This window comes from Rousettus aegyptiacus, unplaced genomic scaffold (assembly GCF_014176215.1).
Source record: "Rousettus aegyptiacus isolate mRouAeg1 unplaced genomic scaffold, mRouAeg1.p scaffold_m13_p_11, whole genome shotgun sequence".
NCBI lineage: Eukaryota > Metazoa > Chordata > Mammalia > Chiroptera > Pteropodidae > Rousettus > Rousettus aegyptiacus.
The window spans coordinates 37,125,017-37,139,202 of NW_023416286.1; the positions used below are offsets into that span (position 1 = coordinate 37,125,017).

The window sequence follows — 14,186 nt, forward strand, 5'->3', positions numbered from 1 at the left end:
ATCAGCACATGGTTGCTCTTACTCTTCAACTCTTAATCTACCACCTTATCACAATATCAAACAATTTCATAACATTCTTAGAAAGCAAAAGAATATGTCCTACACGAAGCCCCAAAGACAGCAATACGTTGATGATAGGTCATCCTTGCTGTCCCCAGCCTTGCCACAGGGCAACAGTGCTCATCCTGGCTCGTTAACAACAGTCAATAAGCCCTTAGGAAACCCCAAATTTCTTTTCCACAAATGAATCATTTGCAAGTAAAAACGATAGTTAGAGGGGCCACTGAGTTTCGTCTATGCCTCAGGAAATTGTCAGCTGCTAAGAATTGGAGAATTTTTAAATCCAGATGCCCTACTGCCACATTCAGAACATGTTTTTTCTACCAGTGATTTCGAACAGCTCACGGAAGTAATCAAGGCCTGTACATCCGCAGTGCCCACCCCACGAACACCAGCACGGAAATAATGGGATGGATCTGCACTGCCTTTTCGTTATAGCTCTGCTCTACAGGTATCAAGTGTTCCTCTGTGCCCTGAGTCCCACCATCATCCTGCCATGCTTATAAGATGTGACAGCAGCAGCCAAAGATTCATTTTTTACACTTGGTCTAGCTCAACTACATTTCTCTTAGCTATCCCCCTTTAAAAGCCTTCAATGACTGATGAATTATAGATCAAAATACACTACAGACTAATCTCTTAAAGCATCCAGCCACGCCCATTCCCACTTCTAAATGGCCAGATCAGGGCAGAGGCAAAAACATGACTGTAACTTTAATCTGAATATGGTGGATATGTTTTTAGACACCAAGAAGAATTGGGAAAAGACTCCTTTCTTTTTATTACAATCTTCAAACACAACTGGGCTATCACAATTTGCCACAAAGACCACGTCCTTCCCCACATGTCACTGGATGATCCAATATCAGTACCTTAATATGAGGTATATGGAGGAATCTCTTCAATGTAGTAAGCAAAGGAGACTTAACACAAGAAAATGTAAGCAAATGAAGTAAAGCTATGGAATTTGCAATTTTAACAATTTAGCAAGACATTTCATTTCTCTAAATCTTAATTTCTTCATTTATGAAATGAGTTTAGACTAGATAACGAAAATCTACTATAAGGCCAGTACACAAAGTACTAACGAGGACAGGTTTAGCTAGAAACCACCAGTAATACACAACTGGCAGTAAAACATCTTATCTTAGAACCTATGATAAAGGCCTTGCTGTCTGTCTCCTTGCAAAACAAGATGAAGTATGTGAGATGTCCAAAATGCATTTCCAGACCTGACCAACAAGATAGATAGTGACAGGTGATATCCCCAAGATACAAACCTAGGATGTTCCTGGTTTTATTCTCCCTCACAAGAACACTAACTATTCATGGATGAGACACCAGTGAGAACTCCAGAACTTAAGAGTGAGGCTGTAGCGCCCCCGGTGAGCCATAGAGACCAAGACAGACCACATCAGAAGGGGAAAAGCAGCAGCTACACACTGATCGCACTGCCTCTCTCCGAAGCTGGTGCAGCATCATTCCGAGTGGTCTTCCCTGAGCCTCCAGTTCCTCTCCAGTGAGAAAAGAGAGCCTAGGGCAGACATCCAGCTGCCCCAGCATTGTGAGTTACTTTTCAGGAGCCCCCTTCTTGTCTTACCCCATGGGGAGTACAGGAAATTAACCACTGGAAATCTGATTGTGGCAGAGAAGGGGAGATGAGGAGCAACAACCAGCACCAAATTTTTGGGTTCCTACCTGCACAGCCCAAGCACTCGTGTACCACATAAGGATGGTTCAGTCTCTTTGGAACACAAAGAGATGGTGGTCCCATAAGGTTATAATGGAGCTGGAAAATTCCTATCACCTAGTGATGTTATAGCCATCATAATGTCATACCACAATACCTTCTGACATTTGTGGTGATGCTGGTGTAAACAAACCTAATGTGCTGCCAGTCATATAAAAGTATATTAGCACATACAACTATAGCTGTAGGCTATACCACCTAGGTTTGTGTAAGTACATTATTATGTTTACACAACAATGAAATTGCCTAGTGATGTGTTTCTCAGACAGTACCCCCATCGTTACGCAGCTCATGACTGCACTTAACACCAAAGAACGGCTTTGCTCATCTGCAGAAATAAGTAGGTTGCACTGTTCGAGCAAGGAACTTAGTAGGGTGCAGGTCTGCACGATTTGGGTACTCGAAGAGATTGGCCAGCCCTGGAGCCTGGTCTTCCCTTGCTCAAGGCGAGGGGGGAGGGAGTGGGGGGAACTTATTCTAGCCTCACCCATGCTGAGTGAGGCTCCCAGCCCCACCTGACCAGAAAAATCCTGGCCAGAACACCTGGAAAGTTACATAGCCCACAATGCTCAGGCACAGAGTCTGGCAGAAAAAAAACCATTAAGTCTGCAGAGAAAATCCAGTGTCCCTGTTCAGCCAGAGAACTTGGGGCACAAGTCAGCCTAAGTCAAGATCACAGAGAGCCTTACTGGCCTTGAAGCTGGTTCTCCCACTGATTAGGGCAAGAAGCTAATCCAAAGCATCACCAATTTAAGATATTTTATGTAAGCCTCATGGTGACCATAGGGGAAAAACCTGAAGTAATTACACAAAAGATAAAGAAGTCAAAGCATACTGATACAAGATATCAAAAAAAAAAAGACTACAGGATATGAAATAAGGAACAATTGATCTATAAAACAGCCAGAAAATAAAAGCAACAGTAAATCTTTACCTATTAATAATTAAATGTAAATTAAATTCTTCCATCAAAATGCAAAAAAAATAAAACGTCTGAATGGATAAAAAAATAAGATTCGAATGTCTGCGCGAGACTTACTTTAGCCTTAACACACACAGACTAAGAGTGAAGGAATGGAAATAGATACTTCACGCAAATGATCCAAAGAAAGCAGGGGTAGCTATACTTACAAAAATAAACTTTAAACTAAAAATGTTAAAAAGGGACAAAGACCATTATATAGTGAAAAAGGGGTAAATCCATCATGATGTATGACAACTGTAAATATTTATGCACCCAATGTCAAAGCACCCAAATATGTAAAAAACAGAGCTAAAAGGAGAAATAAACATCAATACAAAACAATAGTTGGGGACTTTAACACCCCACCCTCAACAATCGTTAGATCAGAGAATCAACAAGGGAACAGCTAATTTCAACAACACTACAGAGCAAATTGACCTAACAGACATATACAGAACATTCTATCTGATAACAGCAGAATACACACTCTTTTTAAGCACACATGGAACATTTTCTGAGATAAACCACATGTTAGGCCACGAAAACAAGTCTTAGCAAATTCAAGAAGACTGAAATCATACTATCTTCTCTGACCACAATGGTATGAAAATAGAAATCAATAATGGGAGAAAAACTAGAAAATTCACAACATGGAAATTAAACAACACTCTCCTATACAACCAATGGATTAAAGAAAATATTAAAGGAAAAATAAAAAGTATCTTGAGAAAAATGAAAATGGAAAGAATATATCAAAACTTATGGGATGTAGCAAAAGCAACTCTAAGAGGAAAGTTCATGGCAATAAACACATACATTAAGAAACAAGAAAGATCTCGAACAACTTAACTCTATGCCTTAAGGAACTAAAAAGAGAACAAACTGAACCCAAAATTAGTAGAAGGAAAGAAAAAATAAAGCCCAAGAAGTAAATGAAACAGAATAGGAAAGATTAACAAAACTAAGAGTTGGTTCTTTGAAAAGATAAACAAAATTAACAAACCTTTACCTAGACATATTGAAGAAAAAAGGACCAAAATCAACAAAATTATGAATTAAAATGTGAACAGTACAAATGATACCAAAGAAATACAAAGGATCACAAGAGGCTACTATGCTACAACTATACTCTAAAAAACTGGACAATATAGAATGAAAATTTCTTAGAAACAAAATCTACGAAAACTGAATCAGGAAAAAAACAGAAAATCTGAAGAGAACAATTACTAGTAAAGAGACTGAATCAGTAATCAAAAATCTTTCAATGAAGAAAAGCTCTGGACTGAATGGTCTCACAGGTGAATTTTACCAAACATTTAAAGAATTAATGTCAATCCTTCTCAAACTCTTCCAAAAAAATCAAAGAGGAGGGAATATTCATTTCATGAGGCCTGGATTACTCTGATATTAAAGACAAAAAAGGACACTACCAGAAAACTACAGATCACTATCCCTCATTGAATATAGATGTTAAAATTCTCAACAAAATACTAGGAAATGAAATTCAAAAGCATAATAAAAAGATCTTCACCATGATCAAGTGGGATTTATATCTGGGATGCAAGAATGGTTCAAATGGTGCAAATCAATATGATACATCACATTAACAGAATAAAAGTAAAACAGTCATATTATTTCAATAGATGCAGAAAAAGAATGACATAATTCACAACCTATTCATGATAAAAAAAAAATTCTTAACAAAGGGAATATACTTCGACATAATAAAGACCGTACATGACAAGCCCACACCTAATATCATTCAATAGTGAAAAGATGACAACTTTTTCTCTAAGATCAGGAACAAGGGAGCTCACTCTCATCAATCTTACCCAACACAGTACAGAAAGTCCTAACCAAAGCAATCAGGCAAGAAAAAGAAATAAAAGGTGTCAGAATTGTAAAGAGTAAAACTGTCTCTATTTGCACATAACATGATTTTATATATAGGAAATCCTAAATAATCCACCAAAAAACTGTTAGATCAAATCGACGAATTCAGTAAAACTGCAGCATACAAAATTAACATACAAAATCAGTAGCATTCCTAACACTAACAACTTATCTGAAAAAGAAAAAGAAAACAATCCTATTAACAATAACATCAAAAAACAATATAAAATGCTTAGAAATAAATTTAACTAAGGAAGTAAAAGATCTCCACACTGAAAACTATAAGACATTTATGGAGCAAATCAAAGAAAGCACAAATAAATAGAAAGGTATTCTATGTTTATGGACTGAAGGAATATTCTTTATATATCCATACTACCCCAAAACATTTATAGATTAAATGCAATCTCTATCAAAATTCCAACAGCACTTCCTACAGAAGTAGAAAAAACAATCCAAAATTTATATGAAACCACAAGACCCCAAAATAGCCAAAGCAATTCCAAGAAAGGAGAATAAAGCAAGAAGCATCCCACTTTCTCATTACGAGTTGTTATATTATAAAGCCATAGTAACATAAGATCAGAAACCACAAAACTCCTAAAGTAAAACATAACAAAAAAGCTTCCTGACATGAGTATTGGCAATGATTTTTACGTATGACACCTATATCACAAGCGACAAAATAAAACATAGAAAAGTGGGACTATATCAAACTAAAAAGTTTCTGCACAGCAAAAAATGTTAACAAAATGAAAAGACAACCTATAGAATGGGAAAAAGTATTTGTAAACCATGTATCTGATACGGGGTTACTATCCAAAATATATAAAGAACTCATACAATCTAAAGCAAAAAAGCACTGCTGTGTGGACAAAGGACCTGAATAGACATTTCTCCAAAGATACACAGATGACCAACCAGTACATTAAAAGATGCTCAATATCACTCATTATTATGGAAATACAAATCAAAACTGTAAGATATCCCCTCGTGCCTGTTAGAATGGTTGGCATCAAAAAAGACAAGAGACGTGCCCGATCTCATCTGATCTCAGAAGCCAAGCAGGGTGAGACCTGGTTAGTGCCTGGATTGGAGACCACCTAGGAATACCAGGTGCTATAGGCGTGAAAAATAAATTAAAAAATTAAAGAAGTAAGACAAGAGAAAATAAATGCTGGCAATATGTGGAGGAAAGGGGAACCCGTGTGCACTCTTGGTGGAACTGTAAACTGGTACAGCCACTGTGGAAAACAATTAAAAGTAGAACTACCCTATAATCCAACAATTCCACTTCTGGAAATATAGCTGAAGAAAATGAAAACACTATGTTGAATGGATATATGCATTCTCATGTTCATAGCAGCATTATTTACAACAACCAAGACATGGAAACAACTAAGTGTCCACTGCCAGATGAATGGATAAAGATGATGGGGGCGGCATGTATGCGTGTGTGTGCGTGTACACACGATGGATTATTTAACCATAAAGGAAATCCTGCCATTTGCAACAACATGGGTGGACTTTGAGGACACTATGCTACATCAAATAAATCAGGGAGCGAAAGACAACTGCGGCATGATCACACATGTGGAATCTAAACACAAACCAACCAACCACATTCATTGAAAAGAGATCAAATTTGTGGTTACCAGAGGTGGGAGATGAGGGGGAGAGGAAATTAGATGCTGGTGGTCAAAAGGTACAAAGTTATAAGACAAATAAGCACAAGGGATATTATATACAACAGTGACTATAGTTAACACTACTACATGGTATATAAGTTACGAGAGTAAATCCTAAGATTTCTCATCACAAAGAAAACAATTGTTTTGTATTTATATGATGATGGATGTTAACTTATTGTGGTAATCATTTCGTGATATAGGTAAGTCAAATCATTATGCTGTACACCTTAAATTTATACAGTGCTGTATGTCAATTATATCTCAATAAAATTGGCAAAAACAACAGGATGGTATGACTAGATCACAAAAAGTAGGCATACTCGGAGATAAGACAGCTCCAAGGTTTTTACAGAAAACTGGTTTTATACCATAAGACATTGGTATGGTAACAAAACACCTCTGATACAAATCTACACAGGCTGAGTTTCTCGTGTTCTAAATTCTTATGGGAAGCCTCTGTTTTACATCTTCTCATGCCATATTTTGGGGCCTGGATGTGAAAAAGAGGTAAGCAGTAACACTGTAAATGTAGGTGAGAAGTAAATAGAAGAAATAAAAAGAACTAAAGCAGCAAAAAGGGTTCCTTGTCATCTGCACAAAGCACTTACTGCTTTGGATTACCAGTACACCTTTTTTGAGAATACCAAACTTTGTTTTTATAATTCACTACAATTTTAACTTGTGACATGAGGACTGTAATGATCAACCCAAAGAATCACCACAGACCATATCACAAGTATAGATAAGGAAAATGTTTAGTTTGCCACAGAAGATTGGAATAACCACACTGATTTCCCATAAGTCATCAACGACTCTTAAGAACTGATGTATTTAATAAAGGTTCTCATGAGGTGGTGGCTCCATAGTGTAGTGGTTAGCACTTCTGCTTTACATGCAAAAGGTCCAGGGTTTGCGCCCCAGGTGGAGCCACGGACCACACCCCTAGTGTGCCAGGCCCCCCGAGTATGCCGGGGGCACCAGGCCCCAGGTGTGTACCGTGAGCACATGGGAGGAGACGCTCTGCCTTCAGAGATCCAGTTCTTAAGGGGAGGTGGCAACATCCTTAGGTCAGGGGTGGAAGAGCAGAGGGTGGGGAGAGGGGGGTGAATAATGGCTCTCATGAGCTTGGCCAGTGATGGGGAGATAAAGGAACTCTTCACCAGAAGAGCCCCATAAGGGTTGGGATGTAAAGCTGATATTCAGGTTGGCAAGAAGACTCTATTCATCTTTGATAGCATGAGACCATGACTTGCAAAATCCAAGAGGCTAAATACTAATTTATCCTTTAAAAAAAAAAACGTTAAACATCACATGTAGTGTGTCTCTACTGCTTCACAAGCAAACAAGAGGCACACTTTGTGTCCAAATGTGAAATCCATATGTTCAGCAACATGGCACAGATCACAGTCTCCAACAATGTCCCAAACACACACCCTGTGTGAGTCAAAGATGGAAGCTGCCAACTGCCACTGCCAAGAAGGAGAAAACTGAATTTACTAACTTCTTAGAACTCCTTCTACAATGATTTTATTATAAATATGTTCTTTTGGAATAAACGAATATTGCATTCAAGACTATTTGCAAACTTGTTCTGAAGTAATAAAAGAGGAAAAATAGAACCAGGAACCACTTAAAGTAGAGATAAATAGCAAAGACACCTGCATGCCGTGCTAAGTGCCTTTCCTCCAAGAAGTAACAGAGGTTAACAGGGAATATCACATTTCTCATCAGCCTATTCAATTAAAATAAGCTTTGAGTTTGGTAATTTGCATTTGTTCTGTAAACTGAACTGCTCCTCTCCTCAGTCTCTAAGCAGCAGAATGGGAAGACAGTCAGTCTTCAGATCCCAGTATCGACAAGAAAGATCTTGACTTTGTATTTGTAACTCTTTGCTCACCTACAAAACTGTTCACTGTTTGCCAGGAGCAACGTCAGAATAGTCCTGCAGCACCCCAGCCAGGTGTTCATTATGAGTCTTAAACCGTCGCTTCTTCTGTGAAGCAGGCTTTTTCCTTCTCTGAATAGGGGCCTGCAGGAAAAGGTAAAAAAAAAAAAAAAAAAAAAAAGCTACTCAGAGGGATAATGTGGTAAGGGTTTACTAAGGATGCCCAGAAACCAGGAGCAAAGAGATGTGGCAACGACCTGTTTTTCTGCTCGGTAGTCCAGCTCCATACACACCATTCCACAGCACACTCCCAACTGAAAATAAGAACCAGTGCTTTCTGTTATGGAGACGTGCATACCTCCACCAGGAATAAATGGGCTGGCACAAAAACGTACCAGAACTATTCCAGGCACTAAGTGGATGATAAGAGAGGTGGTAAAGCTCTTTATTTTTCATCATCATTATCTGGTCTAAAAATATATCTATCATTACTAATAAAAAAAAAAAGACCTGATGTAAACAGGGCTAAACATAGAAATATGGCAAAATTGGGAAGTGGATGGGCACATGAAGATTTTTTACTGTTCTGTATGCTTTTCAGTATACTTGAAATATTAATGCATGATAAAATCAACAAGCTAAACAATAACAGGAAACCATAAAGTGCTGCAATTACACTAAGTCATGGAGATCACTGGCAATAAACCTTCCATTTTAAGTTGTTCTAAAAAATTCACTGAATCTCACACAGACACACACACACACACACGAAAAATCAGAGAAGGTAAGCTACACTGCCTCATAATGAACATGGAAAAGAGAGAAAGAGGTACAGCAGCTAGAGTCTAGAGTGGCTGGTGAATTATTCCTCATCCAGGCTTTGTCCTTAGACTAATAGTTGATTAGCTTTTACAAGGCAATTTACAAGTCTTCATTCCATTACAAATCCCTCATCTGAGCAGGATTTGGGGCTACAAGGACAGTATGTGGTTCCTAAGGGAACAGAGCTAAGGAAGACCCGGGCACAAGACTACTGGGCTCACTGGAGCAAGGGGGAGGGGAGCACAACAAGGGCCAAGATGACAAAGCAGACTCCTGGTTAGAGACTGGGAGGCCAACATGTGGGCAGGAGGAGAAGTTCGGTATGGCTGGAGCTTAAGAGTAGCCACTGCCAGGAATGCAGCTGGAGGAGTGATGGCGAAAACCCTCTCGTACCTGGGGAGCAGCACTGAGGGCACAGAGATCCTCTAGCTCTCAATAAACCCTACATGATCTGGTTTGCAACTGACCAAGATGAATGGATTAGGACACAGAAAAAACTGGAAGAGAGAACAACCTGCTCTTAGAGAATAGAAAGCAAGCAAACAGTTTATAAAGAACAGAGGACTAGACTACATTTTTGTCCAGCAATTACATACCACCTTCTTTGGTCCAGACTCCTGCATGGAAGAAATACCCTGTCGCTTCAGATATTCTTCAATTTTCTCCTCGTCCATTGAATCCACGGTGACACTCCTCCACAGTTTCTGAAACTCTATGCCAACAAGATGATAGTTATTTTACTATAGGGGTTTACAAGCGACGACGTCTCAGTGATCAAAATCCAGGCTTCGATATTATCTCCTCTGGTTGACATTAGCACAACTGAGATTTCATTATAAAAACTAAGGAAGTAAGACAGCAACATTCAAGGGCCTGAGAACACGAACTGCATCATTACACGCCAGACTGGTAGTATTCTATTTTTAGTCTAGTAAATGAAGGACCATATGCTTAAAGCCTCCTTGCTTTCCTGAGAACAAAGGCAGTCGACACTCTCCTTTTATTCCAAAAATCAGTTCTCTTTCGAAATAGTTCAAATTCCTGCTTATCTCTCCTGAGCCTAGTATACTCCATTTCCTCTCCTATTGGTAAGAACAGACAGTGAGATGGGGAACCAAAGTTTTATGCTGGAATAAGGAGCTGTAACAGTTTACAGTTGACTTTTGAACAACAGGTGTTTGAAATGCACAGGTCCAATTATACACAAAATTTTTTAAATAAATATATTGGAAAAATTTTTGGAGATCTTCAACAATTTGAAAAAAACTCGCAGATAAGCCTTATGATTTTAATAACATTTTCTTTTCTCCACATTACTTTATGGTAAGAATATAACACATACAACATACAAAATATGTGTTAACTGACTGCTTATGTTATCAGTTAGGCGTCCAGTCAACAGTAGGCTATTAGTACCTAAGTTTGGGGGGAGTCGAAAGTTACACTCAGCTTTTCGACTGTGTGGGGTATTGGTGCTCCTAGTCCCCATGCTGTTCTAATGTCAAGTAAAATTATCCCAGTTCACATGTAGTGTAAAGATGTGCTTTTCCTTGCTTTTACTCCGCATTTTTTTGAAAGCAGGATATACCATCTTCTGTAGGACAGGTAGTTTTCATGCCTGGAGATATGGACACACCTTTCCTTCTCCTAGGCCTTTAGCATGTGGAGGAGGGGTCATCCTATTATTGTTAGGACAAGAGCTTGGTTTGGAATCTGTTCTTGCTATGGTCACCCATAATGCACCACAGGCTTCAAATTCCTCTAGTCATACCTGTGCTTAGGGTAGAGGCTCATTTATTTGGCAGAGGGTTTTTCTCAGTGTTTGCTCAACCTGTGGTTTTATGTCTTTCTTTTATGCTCCACTTAGGATGGTCTGTCTGCTTCTATGCTCTTGTGCCTCCTGGTATTCCACTGTAACTTGTTAATCGACATCTGTTAGCCTGGTATGGGGGCAGGAGCTCTCTATATTCTGATTAAGCCTCTGTCTTAAGCAAGCGCTGTGTTCCCTGGTGTCTGGGGGTCAGCCTTCTCAAGTGTTCCTGCCCTGCCTCCTCTGCTAAAGTTCTAGACCCAACACATATTCCTGGCCCTTTCTTGGGGTAGAGGATTTTCCTTCTGTTCCCTTCCCACAGCAATTTAAGACATTTGTCTAAAAGAAGGAGGTGGGGAGAAAGATTTAGACAGAGTTTTATGTCCTTCCTGAAGCATCTACTGTTCCCCATTCCCAGACCCATCTAACAAGGGCAGTACCCCTAGCCCAAGCCTCTTGTCTTTTTTGTAAGCATCCACTGTAGTATATAGAGATGGGTACAAATTCCCATGTGTCTGCAGCCCCCGGGAGTTCTATATTCTCTTGCTAGTCCACACTAGGTCTTTAGCAGTTCATTAAAAAATTCAGCTGAATACTCTGAGAGGTGTTCATTTTGTCTGCCCTAGGTAAACAAGAGCTTCCATCCCATCTTTTCTTAGAGCTAGCTAGCTGTCTTTCCTTAGATTTCAGGATAGGTGGTGGCCCTGCAACCTCAGCTCTCTGATAGGTTCGAGAAAACTATAAATTTGCAGCTGTATACAGTTTACTATTGTTGTAAGGGTGGGAACAATGCTTTTTCCAGCTTTCTCCATTCTAAGTGAAAGACAGAAGTTGCCAACTACCTACTTTTTATCCAAACTTTAAGAACAATATGATTAATGTAACAAGCTTTGTTCTCTGTGGGTATATGAGAGAGAAAACAGCTTCAAGTTAACCTTCCAAGTCGGCAATAAAAACATTTCTCTAATTCAAAGAAAGCACACAAAATTGTTTTAAAATGTATACCATAACCAAAATTTTACACATCAGATTTACCATAGCTATTGAAGAAGTGTGTCGCACACATAAAAAAAATAGTCCTGGGATTTTAACCAGACTTGTTAAATTATATGAACACGTAAAAATTGCATTCATTAATTAGAATTAAGTGTCACGTGACATAACTGAATACCAATTAAGCTGTATACTTTTCTCCGCATAACAAGAAGCTAAAGAGAATAAAAATGCATAAGATAAAAACACCTTTTACTCTTTTACTCATGGTAAATTTTATTCAATACACTTTTTACCAAGCCTCTGTTACCAGCATTGCAAAATTTCAGTTCCTGAAAACTGAAACTACTTTGACATTCTACTTGATATGTACAGAGCTTATATACTTTAGGCCTCTTATATCACGAAGGCAATATCTACTAGAATAGTGACAGCAATGGTCTAGAAAGATAATCTATATATTAATGTACCACCAAAAAATATATGCAACACTATAAGTTTTCAGGGCACAATGGAAATGTAAGTATATTAAAACAAAACTTAACTCTCTTTTGCTAAAAGAAATGTCAGTGGAACTATTTTCAGAGGAGAAATCCCTAAAAAATAAGAATATGTCAATGTCTTTTTGTCCGCCCCCCGGCAATAAAACTTGTCTACTTTAATCCCTGCTTGTCCTTAGCTCAATGCTGCTGCACCATTTAAATATTACATCTACTACGTAAATGTATTACCACTGCATAAATACTTAAGATGAACACTAGAAGGCAAGGCCTAATTTTAGAGGCAAGATCTCACAGGATACCAAGTCTAATTACTTTTTAATGTATGTGGGGAAAGAAAATGCTTGGCTGACAGAGGTACTAAGAGAAATAATTTGGTTTTAATTTTATAAAAATTACTGCAAGAAAATAGAAAATAAAAAATAATCTTTATTTTGTATGACGCTGGCAAAGTCAACTAAAAGCATCCAGTACTGGTTTGAATAAAGAAATTGATACCTTCTCCACAAATATAGCGGACAACTGGTGACAGCCAGAGGGGAGGGGGGTTGGAGGGCGACTAATAAGAGCTAACATTACTGTTACTATTATTCTATGTGCCAAGTTCTGTTCCAAGTTCTAAGCACTTTTATTTATATCAACTCATTTAATCCTTGTAAGGACCATGAGGTACAAATACCATTATTCCTATTTTACAGATGAGAAATCCCAGAGGAGGGTTAAGTATCTTGCCTAAGCTAGTTAGAAATAGAGCTAAGATTTAGTTTGACTACTCAGACATCCTCTTGACCAGTGTATTTATATTACCTCTAAATGAATAAGCTCCTGACTTAAGGAGACATTAAATGCCTTTGTGAAATATGATGCATACCTAGGTCCAGCTACTCTGTGTCCACTTATCTATCAGATTTTTAAAAATTGCTTTACAATAAATTCTTTCCTTATTTGTGTTATATCTCATTTTAGGACATTTCTATTATAGACAAAATAAAGGATGAATTTTCAGTGGCTGAAAGCTTGCCCATATATTTCTTTTTTACGGCTAAAACTGCCATCTAGTGGACTAAAACAAAAATCTTTATCAATAAGATAGTAAAATACAAAAAAGTCAGAAAGAAAAAAAGACCAGTATTAAGATATGCATTAATTTCCAATGGTCTTCTATGGAAACACACATGATTTACATGATTAACAAAAACTAAGTTTTTTAAAATCAGTGATTTATGGAATATCAACATTTTCAACTCAAAGAACAATGCCTTATCCCTGAGGTTCCTGTGGGTAACTGTTCTTCCCAAGGCCTAATAGCACCATATGAAAATCACAATGACAATATGTAGCATGTTGTACTATATGTGTTACCATGTCATTTATTCCTCAGCCTGTAAGCTCAAGGACAGAAATCTTAATTACTTTGATATTCTTTGTATCAAAGAATGTGCTAAATGCAAGACTGCATGAAAAGTTTAAAGACAACATATCTTAATTTTTCTGTTTTATAAACATAAGCTGTACCTTCAGTTCTAAACACAGGCAATTTGGTAATGTCGGAAGACATTTTTGATTGTCATAATATGGGGGAAGGTATGTTACTGTCATCTAAAGAAATCAGGGATGCTACTAAACATCTTATAGTGACAACTTGACACTAAAAAAATTATCTGGCACCAAATATCAATACTGCCAAGGTTGAAAAAACCTGCTTACTCCCAACCATCTTTCCTAGAAAGTATACAGATTAATGAAAAATATCAAGTTATGATAAACGAAGCCTAGAAAACAATTCCATTTTACATATATAAACAAATTATTTTTATA

At 37.9% G+C, this 14,186-nt stretch overlaps 1 protein-coding gene across 6 annotated transcripts in view; it reads right to left on the reverse strand.

Annotated features, from left to right (window-relative positions):
- The window catches only part of GTF2E2 (general transcription factor IIE subunit 2), a 90,243-nt gene that overhangs the window by 28,178 nt on the left and 47,879 nt on the right, over nt 1-14,186 (reverse strand). For 3 of the 6 annotated variants that reach the window (XM_036228709.1, XM_016136137.2, XM_036228708.1), the window contains exons 7-9: nt 9,662-9,777; nt 8,501-8,557; nt 8,256-8,387 (exon numbers count right to left, since the gene is read on the reverse strand). In XM_036228709.1, the coding sequence (XP_036084602.1) occupies nt 8,268-8,387; nt 8,501-8,557; nt 9,662-9,777 (293 nt within the window). In that variant the 3' untranslated portion in view covers nt 8,256-8,267. Of the gene's footprint in view, nt 1-5,809; nt 8,388-8,500; nt 8,558-9,661; nt 9,778-14,186 lie in introns of those variants that run through there. The other 3 variants (XM_016136139.2, XM_016136136.2, XM_016136140.2) reach the window with 3 other exon arrangements.